This window comes from Bactrocera dorsalis, chromosome 2 (genome assembly GCF_023373825.1).
Source record: "Bactrocera dorsalis isolate Fly_Bdor chromosome 2, ASM2337382v1, whole genome shotgun sequence".
In the NCBI taxonomy this organism is placed as follows: Eukaryota; Metazoa; Arthropoda; class Insecta; order Diptera; family Tephritidae; genus Bactrocera; species Bactrocera dorsalis.
The window spans coordinates 78,318,833-78,336,264 of NC_064304.1; the positions used below are offsets into that span (position 1 = coordinate 78,318,833).

Sequence of the window (17,432 nt, forward strand, 5' to 3'; positions counted from 1 at the left end):
TAGTTTAATTATATATTAAAAACAACGCATATACTTACACAACTTTTACATTAGGATCACACGAATGTTTGAATTTACGCAGAGTAGGACAATGCTGTGATAATATCTGGCGCACATGACTGAAGCTTACTCCTAACCGTAAAAAGTAATTCAAGAAGTGTGTGTGGAAATTAATCACAAATGATCGTACGAACTTTAGGCGTTCCATACTCGGCATTTTCGCTATCGATGCACTCATGGCTTTGTGAGAAGTTGTAATTTCAGCCATATAGCCGTACATTATAAATTGGGTGTCACTTGGACTAAAATATAGTTCCACTAATTTATCCTTAAATATAGAAAGGGGACGTTCTATCGGATTACATAATTGTGTGTGTTTAAGTGGTGTAAAATTGCTCATATATTTTTCTTGTTCCTCTGAAATTTCTAAATTTCGCGTTGAACTCTCTAAAATTTCAGCTTTGGTTAAATTGTAACATTCGAGTTTATTTTCACTATCCTCCGGTCGAACTGGAGTTATAAGTTTTGTCCATTCTGCTATTTCATCGTAAACTGTTTTATATGTCTGTTTTTTTCCCACCAACGAAATTAAATATTCGAAGTCGAAAGTGTTCAAAAGCAAATGACAAAAGAGACGCATCAATATGACACCAACTAGAACCATTTTATGTGTATCCGGTGTTCGAAGTTTTTTATAAAATCTAAGAATCAAGTTGGCTTTTCTGAATATAAACATCGTTAAACGAAAGGCCGTTACAACCAATGTGGAATATTGCATATTGTGCAATTTGTTGTAATTTGGTTTAACTCGCAATAAATTCATCAGAAAACCGAACTCAGAGTTTTCAATGTCCACGCTTTCCTCTATATTTTTCAAAATGTCTTCTGCTGACATCAGCTTCCTTAAAAAAAACATATACAAATGTTATAAAGACCAAATTTTCGATTTCATTCACAAAAATATAAGATGGAATTCTTGTTTAGAGCAGTTATGCCCATGTCTTGACCTCTCGAGCCAAGCTAGCTTCACTGATTTAACATGTACATAATACATAGATCATACGACTATAAGAAATAATTGTAAGACTTTGTTCATAGTTTTAAAATTCTTAATTTATTATATTTTCAATATACTTGTGTCAACGTTTTTTCCAATCCTCGAAACAGATTCACGTTTATTGTCTTCATTTGACTCAAAATGGTTTCCCCGGAGCGATTAACAGAATAGAATACATTATCATGGTGCAAAAACTAAAAATCGATCGTCTATTTTCGGGTCGTAAGCATAGATCCAAGACTCACCGCCAGTGATAATTCATTTTATGACATCTTGGTAGTCAGAAACCATTTAAGGCTACGCTGTTTTTCGAAAATAAAATGTAGTGATTTTGGAACCAATCGTGCTTTCACTTTTCTTAGGCCCAAGCTATTCAAATACGGCGGTGAAGAACTCATGAGGAGCATACATCAGCTTCTTTATAGAATATCGCTCATTTGCTGCAAGACCGGCATAATTCAAAAAACGTGATTTTGGAGTTAATGCTGCAGAATTGTTCGTTATATCATACTTCATGTTGAGTGAAAAATTCATATGAATACCTCTTATATGCTCCGCTTGAGAAGAGGTGTAAGGTTGGAGTCACCGTGTAAGGTTGTAGTAAGTTGAAAACTTTAAACGCGTTTTCTGGCGAATCGATTTTTTTGACTTATGCCGGTCTTGCAGCAAATGAGCGATATGTTTGGACGAAAGCACAAAGCTCTGCCCAATCCATAAAAAGGGAGACCCCACAATCTACGCCAACTACAGTGGCCTCCTCAACATAACTGATTGGACTTTATCAGTTAGGCCTGGAATTTCATCAACTGACCAGATATTCACCATACGCCAAATGTTGAAAAAGACCCGAAAAACGAGGATTGACACGACAGCACTAAAAGGAGCAGCCTTTATGTCGCTATATCTGAATTTAATATACCTGTGTAAGCTGACGTTGAGCAATACAAAAAGCTACGTAAGGATCGGGAAGAACCTTTCCGAGCGTTCGATACCAAGCGAGGCTTCAAAGAAGGTGACTCCCTATCGTGCGACTTCTTCAGTCTACTGCTGAAGAAAATGATTCGAGCTGCAGAGCTGAATTGAGAATAAGAGTGTACAGCTGCTGGCGAAACCTGAAGATATTGATATCATTGGCCTTAACAACTGTTCCGTTTGTTCTACTTTCTCAAGACTGGATAAGGAAGCGAAGAAAATGGGTCTGGTAGTGAACGAGGGCAAGACTAAATATCCCCTGTCATTAAATAAACACTCGTCGCACTTGGCTCCCACGTCACTATTGACAGCCATAACATCGAAGTCGTAGACAATTATCTTGGAACCAGTATTAACACCAACAACAATGTCAGCCTCAAAATCCAACGTAGAATAACTCTTGCCAACAGGTGATACTTCGGACTGAGTAGGCAATTGAGAAGTAAAGTCTTCTCTCGACGAATAAAGACCAAATTCTCATTATTCTCGTCCTGCTATATGGTACAGTGACATGGACGATGACAACATCTGATGAGTCGGCGTTACAAGTTTTCGAAAAAAAGGTTCTGCGGAAGATTTATGGTCCTTTGCGCATTCACAACTGCGAATATCGCATTTGATGAAACGATGAGCAATACAAGTTATACGATGCCATTGACATAGTTCAGGGAATTAAGAGACGACTATGCTGACTAGGTCATGTCGTCGTATGAATGAAAACACTCCAGCTCTAAAAGTATTCGACGAAGGACCCGCTGGAGGAACCAGAGGAAGAAGAATACCTCCACTTCGTTGGAGAGATCAGGTGGAGAAGGAATTGGCTGCAATTGGTATCTCGAGGAGGTTAATAATACAGATGGGCGAAAACCCACCCATACAACTTGTCGTTAAACGAAAATATTCAAAATCATGTTACTAAGCCATAATTTGAGATATATACGTAAAACTATAATTTGGTATACGAAATCGCAGTAGGAATGGGAATCTTTAGTTCTACAATTGGTGGAAGGGCACACCTAGTGTGATCGCCTGACATAAGGTAGTTTTGGAGAATTTTTTCAAAGAACACTATTGCATTAAATTTTTTATATATTTGATGAATATAGACAAATAATTTCATTAAAAATAAAATTTAATTTTTAACGAACGAAAAATAACAAGGTAAGTCTAAGTTCGGGTGCAACCGAACATTTCATACTCTTACAACTTGCAAAAATCAAAGCCGGGGAAATACTTTAAGGTGTAAAACCAATCATATAGAATGAAATCAACTGGATGTTCGAAAATCAAGATATTAGTTATATGTAGGCTGGGCCAAGTTTTTGCTCAAATTTAACTATTTTTGGCACAAAGATACATTGTTATGTGTACATACTCGTATATTGGCCGATATATGCGGTACGAAGTCACCCAGAAGTTCGAAAATCTTTATTTTAAGTATATATATTTGAATAATTTTTAATCATAAGATGGCACACACTAAAGACATTATTAGTGCAAAGTTTTGTTCCGTTATATTAATTGCTTCTTGATTTGTGTACTAGAAAATGAACGAATGAAGTGAAATTTAAAGTTGTGCTATATGGGTCATAGAAATATGAAAAATACAATATACCAAATTTTGTCGAAATCGGTTAGTCGGATCTCGGGATATGGGATTTCACCAAAAAGTGGGCGGTGCCACGCCCATCATTCGATTTTCAAACCGGCTCTAATAAAGCTCTTTCATACCATCTCGGTGGTAAAATTTAATGTCTTTGGTATATTTAGTTAGTTAGTGATTTATCGCGCTTTTAGTAGTTAACACTACCGTTATATGGGGAGAGAACGGGGTTTTTATCGATTTCGTCCATTTTCATATTGGTAGGAGTTCCTAGAATATTCTTGCTGAGCGAATTTGGTTGCTGTGCTTAAGTAATTTAGAAGATTTATACATTAAACTTATTAGAGAACGGGGCGACGCCCACTTTTTAAAAATTTTTTCCCAAAGGTGCGCTAAAAAACTACCAAATTTCTTCAAGATATCTCAATTTGTACTCAAGTTACAGCTTGCACGGACGCACAGTCAATCGGATTTCAACTTTTCTCGTCACCCTGATTATTTATACATACATATACAACCCTATATCTATCTCGTTTAGTTTTAGGTGATACGCACAACCTTTAGGTGAACAAAACTATAATACTCTAAAGCAACTGGTTCAAAAAGTATAAAAACAAGAAAAAACGTATATTAATATACCCTTCACAGGTGAAAAAGATGACTTTTCGGTAAAATTGACCATCCTCGGTCAAACGATTTTCTGCCCAATCTGCGAACTGTAGAATAGTGAATAGCGACCCATTTCGTAAATTTTAGACCTTTTACTGAATATCTGTCACTTTCCGAATGGTATTTGACATTTCCAATGTCGAAATTTAGATAATTCAAATTTAAAACGTTAGATGGCCCACCCTGTAGTAAAATGAAACAAAAGTAGTAGAATGTGTTGACTTGAGGTCACGAAAATTTCAAAAAAAAAAAAATTTATTTCCAAAGTTATATGTGCTTGTGTGGACCCAGTTCCAAAAACAAAGGTACTTGCGGTGACAACCATAAGTCCTTGGAGATTCATCTAAACTCAATCAGCCAAAAAAAATTTGTTTTATAAATAGATAAACTTGGGCCTGATCGAAGGATTTTTTTGTTTCAAAAATTAACAAAATGGCGGCCTCAGGAAATTTTTGTCTAAATTTTTGGGAAAAAAATCAACAGTTAATTGGTCTTAAAAAATCGAAATTTTGAAAAAAAAAATCCTTCGATCAGGTCCGAGTTTATTATGTATTCTAAAAGAGGTATCGATTGTCCAGTGAGAATTTCATGATATTTCATAGATTCGAAGTGAAGTTATTGCGTTTTAAGTGTTAGTACGTTTGTGTTATCGGTGCAAAAATGAGCTTCGTACAAAGAGCCAACATTAAATTTTGTTTTAAAATTGGTAAAACTTTTACCGAAACGTTTCAATTGATGAAACAAGTTTATGGCGATGATTGCCTATCCCGTAGCAGAGTGCACGAGTGGTTTCAACGTTTTCAAAGTGATCGTGAGGACATAAATGACGATCAATATGTGGACCTATCAAAATCCGTGATCACCGGAAATTCCATCGAAACTGTGCGTGAATTCATCAAAAATCAGCCGAAATCATCATTGAAATTCATGGAAATGGAATTCAACATCTCTAAAACATCGATTTATCGCAATTCGATCGAACATTTGGAATAATAATCGAAAATAGAAAACCAAGAAAAATTAGTAAAATTATAATTTTCTCTCTTCCCCCTAACGTTCTTCGATTTTTACCGATCAAAAAAATTGCACCACGATAACGCCCCTGCTCACACATCGTTGTTTGTGCGCGACTTTTTGGCCAAAAACAACACACTAATGATGCCGCAGCCACCGTATTCCCCAGATCTGGCCCCCTGTGACTTTTTCTTGTTCCCTAAACTGAAGAGGCCCATGAAAGGACCATGTTACGCTTCTCTTGACGAGATAAAGACGGCATCGAAGGAGGAGCTGAAGAAGATAAAAAAAATGATTTTTTGAAGTGCTTGGAAGATTGGAAAAACCGTTGGCACAAGTGTATATCTCATGGGGATTACTTTGAAGGGGACAATAGATATTCATGAATAAATAAATAATTTTTGAAAAAACACAAACTTTTGAACACACCACGTATTAAGTGACGAAAAAAAAAATATCCTATGTTGTCAAAAGTGTGCTTAATAATGTACGAAATATCCGAATAAAATTACTTTTTATTCTTTTCTTGTTATGTATTAATGATTAATCATCTTTTATAAAACAATTTTATGACGGCGATGCAAAACTTTTTAAATCATATACATACTTTAACACTAGATATACCAGCGATTGCAGTATACCTATTTATACCAAACCAGTCAAAATGACTGTTCTTAAAAAGGAAATGTTTAATGGGGTTTCCAGTCTTTATTTACTTTTAAATTTCTTATATTTCATTTATTTAACGCCAATCGGCACTATACATCGAATAACAATTATAATTCTTAATAAAACAGGCTTAAACATATAAAATTAAGAATTAAACAAGTAACCTAGTTCGTATGCTAGAATTTTAATAAAGCTTTTTTTAACGACCTTTCTGAGGTTCTGTAGAGATCCGCTGAAGAAGTTGATGTCACCGTGCAGAGAATTTACCAATCTATAGATTATTTCCTTTGGGCCATTGATTACATAATTTTTGTTCGATCTGCAAGTTTTCAGGACCCTCATCTGTCTAAGGTTAAGCTCATTTGGTATGACTTCAAAGTCTGCAAGGATTTCTGGGGCATCAATTAATCCATTGAAGATTTTGAAGAAGAAGATGAGGTTTGCTACCTGCACCCAGTTATACAGCTCATCTATATCGTTTTGTTAAGATGTGAATATCAAGAACGGTGAAAATTCTACGAAAAATTTTTAAATCGTCAGCGTATAATAAGTACTCAGACTGAAGTTTCTTCCCAATGTCATTCACAAATATGTATGTTGAAGAGTATGGGCCCAAGGTGGGATCCCTGGGAAACACCAGATGTGAAATCATACTCATCTTAAATTTGTCCGTCGATCCTTACTTGCAACCTTCTTCCTGTTAGGTACGACCTGATACAGCGTAGTGCATTGCAATTCACTCCATAATTTTTTAGCTTCTCCATAAGAGTCTCATGGTCCACTTTGTCGAATGCCTTGCTAAAGTCCGTATATATTGAATGAACTGGAATACGATTGTCCATGGCCTTGAAGATGTAGTTGACATAGGTATATAAGTTTGTTGTAGTGGATCTGCCACCAACAAATCCGTGCTGCTTAGGAGAAATGATATTTCTGAATGATGACATCAACTGAGGTAGGACAATTTTCTCAAACAGTTTTGCTAATGCAGATTGGATACATACAGGCCTATAATTGGTGACGTCAGATCTTGGGCTGCTTTGTGAATAGGACTGATGAACGACGATTTCCACGCCGATGGAAAGGTTCCGTGATAAAGACTTGCTGAATATATAAGTGATAGGTTCACAGAGCCAGGCAGCAAAGTTGCGTAGAAATATATTAGGCAGACCAAAAAGTCCTGCTCCTTTTTTTGGATCCAGGGCTAACAGCTGCTTAAAAACTTCATTGAAGTTAGCATCGAATTCATTTAGCTCCACATTTATAGCTGTCTTTGAAGTAAGATGCGAAGATATTACTAATCTCCGCATCCGAATGAGCGGTTAGGTCAATTCATGTCATTGTAGCTGGGATTCCCATATCGGTACCCCTTTTGTTCTTGACAAACCTCCAGAACTCATTTTTGTCTGAAGAGACTAGATTTTTCACTTTATTAATGTATGACTTGTAGCATATTGACCTTAATTTCTTGCATTCGAGTCTCAGTTGGCTAAAACATCTATAATTTGACTTAGTTTTATTTCTCCTATATCTGATATGCGCAGATTTCTTTAATTTAATTTTATTTATAAGTTTTTTAGAGAACCAGCAGGGAAATTTACTTGGTTTCCTCGAATATACAGGGACAAACTGAGAAATACTTTCGTGTACTTTATTATAAAACCAACTAACCTTATCATCCACTTCTTCTATTTTGTATAGCTCAATCCATTAGATCTTAAAAAGAAGGCATTAAGACTCACATAGTCGGCTTTCTTAAACGAATAAGAAGGATAATTTGGTATTAGGCTATGCTGAAAATCCAAGGAGATCTCCAGAGCCGGGTGATATTTATCTACAGTCGTGAAAGCAAGAGTTTCGTTGATTCAGAGATCCAAATTACTGAAACATAAATCCAACAGCTTATTATTTTTATTTAAGATGTTATTGAATTGTTGACACTCAATCAAAGCGCGGTGTACTGCTGGGCAAATTGTAATCTCCCACTATCATGATCCTTGAATCCGGAAATTTTTCTCTCAAATGTATTAATGTTTCAGTATGGGCATAGTATATCTCATAATTAGATTGTGGTGGTATATACAGTCTGTCTAGTAGAATCGTGATCGGCAAAATTTGCACATAGAGTGCCGTTATCAAAATAATTTGAATGCACCTTTGCATTGCAAAAACTGTCAGTTTCGTGAAACTATTACAAAGTGCACGTTGTTTTAAAAAATGAGTTCCGCGTACGAGAAGCGATTTGAAGCTGTATTTCTTTGTCTACACCCTAGAGGGCCGAAAATGTCACGTTTAGCTGCAGCAAAATATATGAAGAAGTCGAAGTCATTCGTAACGAAGTGAACGAATCGGTATTTAGAAGTAAAAAATGTCGACGATTTGCCTGGGCGGGGCCCTAAAAAAGGACTTCACCAAAGCAGGACAAGAAGATCCTTGATTTGTTTGCGACGAAGCTGGGCTTATCGTTGCGTAAAGATAAAGAAGTTGTAGAGAAAAGTGTTAAAATACCGGTAGAGACGATTCGAAAACGTTTAGGCGCTAACGACGTCAAATACCGCAGCTCTCTCAAAAATCCGTTGCTCCCATCATCACACGTTAAAAAAAAGACTCGCCTGGGCCCGCGCCAATTCGGAACGGAATTGGAATAATGTAATATTCACGGATGAATCTTCATTTTGGGCAAATAGTAACATAAATCGATCTTGGTGTACCGCTAACAATCGATTGCTCCAACGAACTGTTAAACACCCAGTGAAGGTCCATGTTTGGGGATGTTTCTCAGAAAAAGGATTTGGACGCCTTTTCGTGTTTACCAGCAACTTGAATGCGGGTTTGATGAACAAAATTTATCAAACAGCTTTATTACCTTCAGCTGCGAAGATGTTCGGGAGAAGAGGACACCCTTGGATTTTGCAAGAAGACAATGACCCCAAACATCGCAGTCGAATGTGTGCAGAGTGGAAACAGCAAAATGGTGTTGAAGTGTTAGATTGGCCTTCACAGTCGCCTGATGCCAATCCGATAGAAAATGTGTGGGCAATAGTAAAGCAGAAACTCAGAGGAAAAACGATATGGACAGCAAAACAGTTGTCAAGACAAATTCGATTGATTTGGAAATGATTGCCTCGGCAACTCAGCTCAGAACTTAGTGCAAAGTATGAGTCGGAGGTGTGAGGTCATAATAGCGAATGGCGGTGACTATACATGTTATTAAAAGTATTGCGTACAATAAATATTATAAACGTGTAAAATGTTGTTTATTTGAAACGAATCGGACAAATAAATTCCAAGTTATGGCGATCACGCTTCTACTAGACAGACTGTATACGCACCCAATGATGATACAAGCATTATCACCTTTGATCCTTATGAAGATCTGCTCTAGGTTATTATTCTCAATGGATATAAGCTCAGCTTTAATTGTTCGTTTAAAAGCAATCAGGACACCACCTCCTCTCTCGCATCCTGTCGAAGTATCCCTGTCCTTCCTTAGTGTGATATAGGAGCTATCGATGAATTCATTATTTTGAATAGATGAGTAAAACCAGGACTCTGTGATACATATTACGTCGTGCGAACTACTTGCCGATGAGGTTAAGAACTCGCTCAGTTTTGTCCTTAGACCGCGCGTATTCTGGTAGAATACTTGTAGCTGCTTTATATTTCCTTTCCTCGACGACTTGGCGAAAGTTTGTGTTAACAATTCTAGGCGTGCCATTCACGTATTTAATGGTTTTGTTTTTCACGCCACTGTCATTCAGCAATCTAAGTTTTTCCCTCAGTGATTGCAAATGTGACCGCTGAGTCGGTGTGAGATCTGACTTCAAGAAAACTCGTGTGTCAGGATCAGGTTTGGATTTTAGTATACTTCTAGCATAAGTGACAGACTGTGTCTCAATCAAAAGATGATAAAGTTGAAGTAGATCCTATTAATATGATAAATAATGAGAAATCTAATACAAGAGGAAGACCAAAAATAATCCGAACTGGCAGGGTTGATCGTCCTAGAAAGTAACATAATATATTGAATTCAATGAATAACAGCATAAATATACCTGAAACTGTTGGAGAAGCGTTACTCAGCGAATATTCTGCAGAATGGAAGAAAGCCATGCAAGTTGAATATGATGCGTTGATAGACAATAACAAATGGACGCTGGAAGAATTACCTTCATGTCAAAAAGTTGTCGGATGTAAATGGGTTTTTTCTGTGAAGCGAGATGTTGATGGTAATATTGGACGTTTTAAGGCAAGACTAGTAGCAAAGGGTTGTAGTCAGCAAAACGGTATAAATTACAAAGAAACTTTTTCACCAGTGGTACGCTACGAAACTCTTAGGATGATAATTGCATTAGCAGTAAAGCACCAAATGCATTTACATCAAATGGACGTTGCAACAGCTTATTTAAATGGGGAACTTCATGACACAGTTTACATGAAACAACCAGAGTATTTTGTAGATACAATTTTCCCAAATCATGTTCTTAAACTTCACAAGTCGTTATATGGACTCAAACAATCAGGAAGAGAATGGAATTCAAAACTTGATTTCATTTTGAAGAAATTTGGTTTTTTTGTCATGTCCAAGTGAACTTTGCGTTTACACGAAACATTCAAATGGGTGTTTTAATATAATTGCTGTTTATGTTGATGACAGTATGCTTGCTTCAACCAATAAAGCAGATTTAATTGAGATCAAGAAGAAAATTGAAATGAATTTAAAGTAATTGATAAAGGACCACTGAAACATTTTTTAGGAATGACATTTCACCGCAAAGGGGAAACTGGAGCAATTACAGTCAGCCAATCTAATTATATCAATGAACTTTTAAAGCAATATGGTATGATTAATTGTAGGCCAGTTGTAACTCCACTTGAACCTAAATTTAAAGTTAAATGCAACGAAAATTGCAAGAAAGTTGATCAAACGAAATATGAGTCACTTATTGGTTCGCTTATGTATTTAGCAATTTTAACAAGACCCGACATTTTACACGCTGTTTTTAAATTATCACAGCGTAATAAAGATCCACACATCGAACACGAGACAGGAGCCAAACATATATTATGATATTTAAATAAAACAAGTGATTATAAATTGCATTATTTAAAAACAGGAAAGTCGATTGAAGGCTATGCAGATGCTGATTGGCGCAGCGACGCTATGGACAGAAAGTCTTATACGGGATATGCTTTCTTTTTGGCAGGTAGCGTATTCTCTTGGCAATCTAAGAAACAAAACACAGTTGCACTCAGCAGTACAGAAGCGGAATACATGGCGATGTCCGCAGCAGCAAAAGAAGCCACATATATAAGAAAACTTATGCAAGAAATCGGGATTGATCCAACGAATAATTCTATAAAAATTAACGGCGATAATTTGGGGGCACAACATTTAATTAAAAATCCTGTATATCACTCCCGCAGCAAGCATATTGATATAATATGTCATCATATACACGAAGTTTTAAATAGTAGACAAATTTCAATTCATTACGTTCCAACAAATGAGATGGTTGCTGATATACTAACGAAAAACTTGGAAAAATGTAATCATCATAAATTTGTTAAACTTTTGGGATTAGAATAATACATATACATATTTGGGTTGATACTGTTGCAGTTAATATTGTGTTGAGGAGGAGTGTTGAAAGTACTTGCAACACAAACTACTTGTTGTAATTATTATATTCTAATCATTGTATTCTTCTTGTGATTTATCTTATAAAGAAAATTTCTGGTTGGTCTGAATAAACGATTCTTACGAATAAAACGTTTCTACATCTAAATTACAAACTTTAACAATAATAATATAAAATTGTAATAACATTTAAAACATTTGTTTTGTAATTAATTTAAATTAATTGTAACTAACAAAAATAGTAATTTTGAAATGATGATAACAATAAATTAATGAAAATTGAAAAAAATGCAGATCAATATTTTTTTGGTAACTAACTAAAAAAAAATGTAAATGGTGAAAAAGAATAACTTCAAATTAAAAGAATAACTTTCAAATCAATTATAAATAAAAATTTTAAGCTAAAATTATAGTAAAATTTTAAACAAATTTTACTTTTATAATTAATATAAATAATATTTTTGAGCTGTCGAAAAAATAAATAATAAAATTAATTAATTAAAATTAAAGGATGGAATGGTAATAAAAATGAATGCAATTTGTTTGTAATTAATATAAATATAAACATATTACATGATAAATAAATACATTTAAAGTTAAAATTGGAATAAAATATAAATAATTTGTCTCTTTGTTTTTAATATAATATTTTTCGAAAAATTTAATTAAAAAATAAAATAAAAGAAATAAAACTTTTATTAAATTTCATTAAAAATATTGTGTAAGCGAATAAATAAGTTAACAAAGCAAACAAACGACCTTACGAATTCCATACGAAAGGATAGTTTTCTCAGTGACGAAGTAGCTATAAGCTTACAAAACCAAGCTAGACTAATAAAAGAGGAAGTTAGCAATATAAAATACGCAATACAGTGGGCAAAGTTTAACATAGTAAATGCACTGCTCTTGAGTAAAGGTTAATAAAACATGCCGTATGAGTAAATTGCCAACAAAACAACGCTTATTTATATTGTAGAGATTTCGAATCTTGAAGAGCTAAATTGCCAAAACATAATATAGGATGGGCCATATAAAATTATTAATTATTTTAAATTTCGAAGATAGGGCGTAAAAGTTTGAGTGTAGCGTTTGCTGTATGGCACATAGCGCCGTCCTGCTGGAACCAAATATTGTCCAAGTCTTCCTCTTCAATTTGCTTGAAGAAAAATTCGGTTAACATTGCGCGATATCGCTCACCATTGATGGTTATGGTTCCTTCTTCATTTTCGAAGAAAAATGGGCCGATGATTCCACCAGACCAAAATCCGCACCATACAGTGATTCGTGCTGGGTGCATTGGCTTTTCGACGATTACGTGCGGGTTTTCTGTGCCCCAAATGCGACAATTCTGCTTGTTAACGTAACCATCGAGGTGGAAATGAGTCTCGTCCGAAAAGATGATTTTTCGGTAAAATTGACCATCCTCGGTCAAACGATCTTGTGCCCAATCTGCCATCTGTAGAATAGTGAATAACGACCCATTTCGTAAATTTTAGACTTTTTACTGAATATCTGTCACTTTCCAAATGGTATTTGACGTTGCCAATGTCGAAATATAGATAATTCAAATTTAAAACGTTAGATGGCCCACCCGTTATTAAAACCAGTTGTCAAAAACAATAAAATGATTCAGTTAGATTAAAAGGAAATATTCGTGTTAAACTAAAAATTATATGAACTATCAAGTAATTGCAAAACCATTAATAATATTTAAGTATGTAATAAAGACGAAATTGTTAACTTAAGCGAAATAAACTGTACCCCAAAGCTATTTAGAGGCCAAAAGGCAGAATGTAAATTCAGTAATGCTGATCACATACTAGGTAAAATCGACACAGTTAGCGATGTTATAATCATTCTCAACAACTTCAATGGCACAGTCAAACAAACCGAAACCGAACAAACCGAAAACCACATGGCTGGCACTTCCTGATCCACTTCTGGAATGACACAGTATCCACAAATGACGATAAGTTGGAAAACATAGAAACCACCGAAATGAGGCCCGGAACACCAGTCATTCAAATCACGACGGAAGAAATCGAACGGCTACAAATCCTCTCTTTGAAAGATTTAGAGGCATTGCATATCAATAATACTAGACAGCTACAACACCTCAAGTTTCAGCCCACAGCTAATTGGATTGCATTAGGGATTTTGATCATTTGGAGTCTAAACGTTTACAAATGGATGAAGAAGGAAGTAGTCTTACAAGTGACGCCAATTCAAAACACCAGCAATACGGCTATCAGCAAGATATCGGTTGTAGGTTGCAATACACCACAGGTATTACCCCCACGATTACAATTTAAAAACATTCCATACTTTTGGTGTCTGCTTGAGGACAAGCAGAAATTAGAGAGGAAGGAGGCAACGACAAACATGTCCAATATCAAGAAATGCTGACTTTGCGTCTGAACTACAGAAAATTATATTCACAGCGATCACATTCCGCCGTTGCCAAATTTTATAGATTATCAGCGATATCAGCAACTCAACTTAGCTTAGCTTAGATTTGATTTAAGTAAAAGCAGTCAGTCTAAAAGTAACAATAAACGAGAGCTAACGCTTCATAAAAAGTTTTGTTAATTTACATACAGACATATGCATTTACATGCAATACGCATACAATAATAATATACTACATAAATGCATATAGGCCCTACCAGCCACGGCTAACCATTTTTCGCACATTTTCAGGTTATTTTTTGTTTACCTAAATGCGATGAAAAAGTTTCTTTCATTTCTTGATTTATTTGAATGAGTGCGAAGGAGAAAACATAATTTTCAATAGTGCCAAAAGAAAATCCCAAAAAGGGTAATAAAAAAACGAATGAAAGACGCATGTCATTCGTGATCGTACCATCGTAAAGGAGGCTCGTACAAAAAAAAGGTAAGTGAATGATTTTTGTGATTTTTTTTTTAATAATTTGTAAATAATTACTTCATTTGTTTTTTTAGCATTGGAAATCAGAACTGAATTGTAAATAGCAGCAGCAGCGATATCATCAGAAGCAGCAAATATAAATTGTTAAGTATGTGAAAATAAGTGTGTGTTGTTTTACATTGGACTGCGCAGTCCATTATAATTCGCAAAAATAAATACATACATATGTACATATGTATTTTATGCGTTTAAGGCGGCCTGTACAATCCAATATAATATGTGAACACAAATGTTTGTTTTATATATTAAATAATCAGATAATATTATTCTTTTCTTTCAGATGTTATTATTATTTTTATTAAATTAAACTTTTTTTCTGATTTTATCACTTCTTTTATTTAATTAATCTTTTCTTTCAGGCATTATTATCATTTTATATAATTAATCTTTATTTTCACATATTAGTAATTTTTTTTTACATATGTACATATTTGTAATTCTGTAAAAAATGTTTATTAATAAAGAAAAATAAAAAAAATTAGAATGTTTAGAATTTTAAAAATATTTTAAATATATATAAATTAGGAAAGAGAAAATGCAACCCTGCATCAGCTGTCGATTGGTGATATTAGAGCAGGACAGATATACTTTTTTATATGACACTGCGCATGAGCGCCACAGAGATGTATGATACCATGTATACGTACGTGTGCGGAACCCTGCGTTGTGAGAGAGCAATCAGCTGCCACGTTTCTGCGGCAAAAATCCAAATGCCGTAAACGTCAAACGGCATCCTACGTCAAAGAGAGAAGGGAGTAGCGTTTTTCACTGTTCACTTACATTGAGCGCCCATAAGATAGGTCGTATCAGCTGACACGGGCCACGATTCTACGTTCTCCACTGTTTCTGCTATTAAAAATCACGTCGCTTTTTAATTAAAGGCAGGTTAAGGCATTGTGATCTCTGTGATACATTTGCTCGATCTGGCCGATTTCGACGGTGGATCTATATAATATTAAAATGGTCCAATGTGTTAAAATTAGATGGATATTTTAAAAACTGACGAATTTTTTTATAATCTCGAAAAAATTTAACTTCATCTAAAAAATCGCTGGCTCGAAAGCGGTTTTAGACTCATATTCTCTTGGGAAAGTTATTTAGAATAATCCGTAGAACATTCAGTGACTTATGTTTATGTCATGAATTCCATGAAGCTCATTAAAATTATTGCCACTATATTTGTGTTGTCACTGAAGTGTTAAATTCTGTTTTTTGTTTCCCTCTAAGTCTACTTTTACGTATTACTATAAGGGGTTATATACAGTTAGAATTGTCAAAAACTCAATTTTATTTTCTTAATGTACATACATATGTATACTTAAGAATATACACGGAAAATTTTGTAAGATTCCGGTGAATATTTTCGAAGTTACACGCAAATTTGAAAAGACGTTTTAGAGGAAGGAAGTACAATGCCAAACTTTAAACGCGTTTTTCTCAAAATGGTGGTTTCAAACAATACTTGAAAACGGCTAGACCGATTAATCTCAAAGTTTAACAAGAGCTTCTTAAATATATTTTTAGTATTTAATCGAAGATTTTTTCATATAAGGCGAAATTTAGATCAAAAATAGATTTTGAGAAACCGCCATTTTGTCAAAAAATTATATTTTGGTTATTCCTTTGATTAATTACTAGATTTAACCCTTCTGTTCTGTTTTTGCCGCAGAAACGTGGCAGCTGATTGCTCTCTCACAACGCAGGGTTGCCAATATCGATATACTGTAGTAATTATCAACTTTTATAATTCAATATGTTTGAAATTTTCTTAAAATAACTCAAAATCAGAGCCGAATGCTATATTATTCTGTTCTGTTGGTTTTTTTTAAATTCAGAAGATCCAGTTCAGAGACATAGTGGTCACCGCAAAACGTCTTTTTGAGACGAGTTTCCGGTGATCCTTTCTAAATAAATATTTTTACTAACACTCAAGTCTTAAAATACCGTTAAAAGATACCATATTTCTCTTCTGGAAAATTCGCTTTTTTCGGCCTACTAACTGTATACAACTCTTTAATGCTTTTTTATGCATGTAAATCACTTACCTAAATAATTTCTTGGAGAATATATGCTCATCTAGGTGCATCGACACTTTAATAAATAAACGATACAGGTTTTGCGCATCTAAAATATAAATCAGAAGACTTCTATATGCCGAACATTCATACTGATGGATCTTTTGATCCTTTTCTATGCAGTCAAATGAGCAATATGTTTTATAGCGACAATTGAAACAAGTATACACTTGATCACTTCTGTGTAAACATAATTCACATTGAATTAATGGCACATTCAGACCTGTACTCAATGGTTTTTCTAAAAAAATAGCACTTGCTTTAGGTAAATCAACTTTAGGAAATACTCCGGAAAATTTGCTTTGTTTATGATCGATATTTCTGAAATATGCAAAAAATAAGAAGGAGCAATTAAAAATATGAATATATATGTATATATAGATACATGTATGTGCAAGCTGACGGTATTGGCTTTATTTCTTTTCCCTCATTAAATCCAAGATGTGGTATTTCTTGTGATGTGGTATCAGATTTGGACTCCACCTTGTTATAATCATCCAGTTCACATTCAAAACGGAAAATATGGGCATTAATTGTCTCTACAAAAAGGAAATGACAGCAAATAAAAAGAACACATTTTTTAGATATAGATTTATTTAACACCTACCCAGTATATTATTATTGACGCATTCTTGTGATAACTTGGCTGTAAAGAAAATTACAAAATACACGATGTAAACATTAAATAATGAATTAAAAACAAAACATGATTCACGCTTTTGTCCGGTTAGTTCAAGTAAAAATTCCGAATATCTATATGTAGTAAGTACACTTGTGCTCACATA

General features: G+C 34.5%; 1 protein-coding gene across 7 annotated transcripts in view; it reads right to left on the reverse strand.

Annotated features, from left to right (window-relative positions):
• LOC105228216 (uncharacterized) overlaps positions 1-17,432 on the reverse strand; it is a 53,397-nt gene that overhangs the window by 15,263 nt on the left and 20,702 nt on the right. For all 7 annotated transcript variants that reach the window (XM_049449913.1, XM_049449909.1, XM_049449908.1 and 4 more), the window contains 4 exons: positions 17,255-17,293; positions 17,033-17,186; positions 16,618-16,968; positions 39-902 (listed from right to left, as the gene is read on the reverse strand). In XM_049449913.1, coding sequence (XP_049305870.1) covers positions 39-902; positions 16,618-16,968; positions 17,033-17,186; positions 17,255-17,293 — 1,408 coding nt within the window. The remainder of the gene's footprint in view (positions 1-38; positions 903-16,617; positions 16,969-17,032; positions 17,187-17,254; positions 17,294-17,432) is intronic.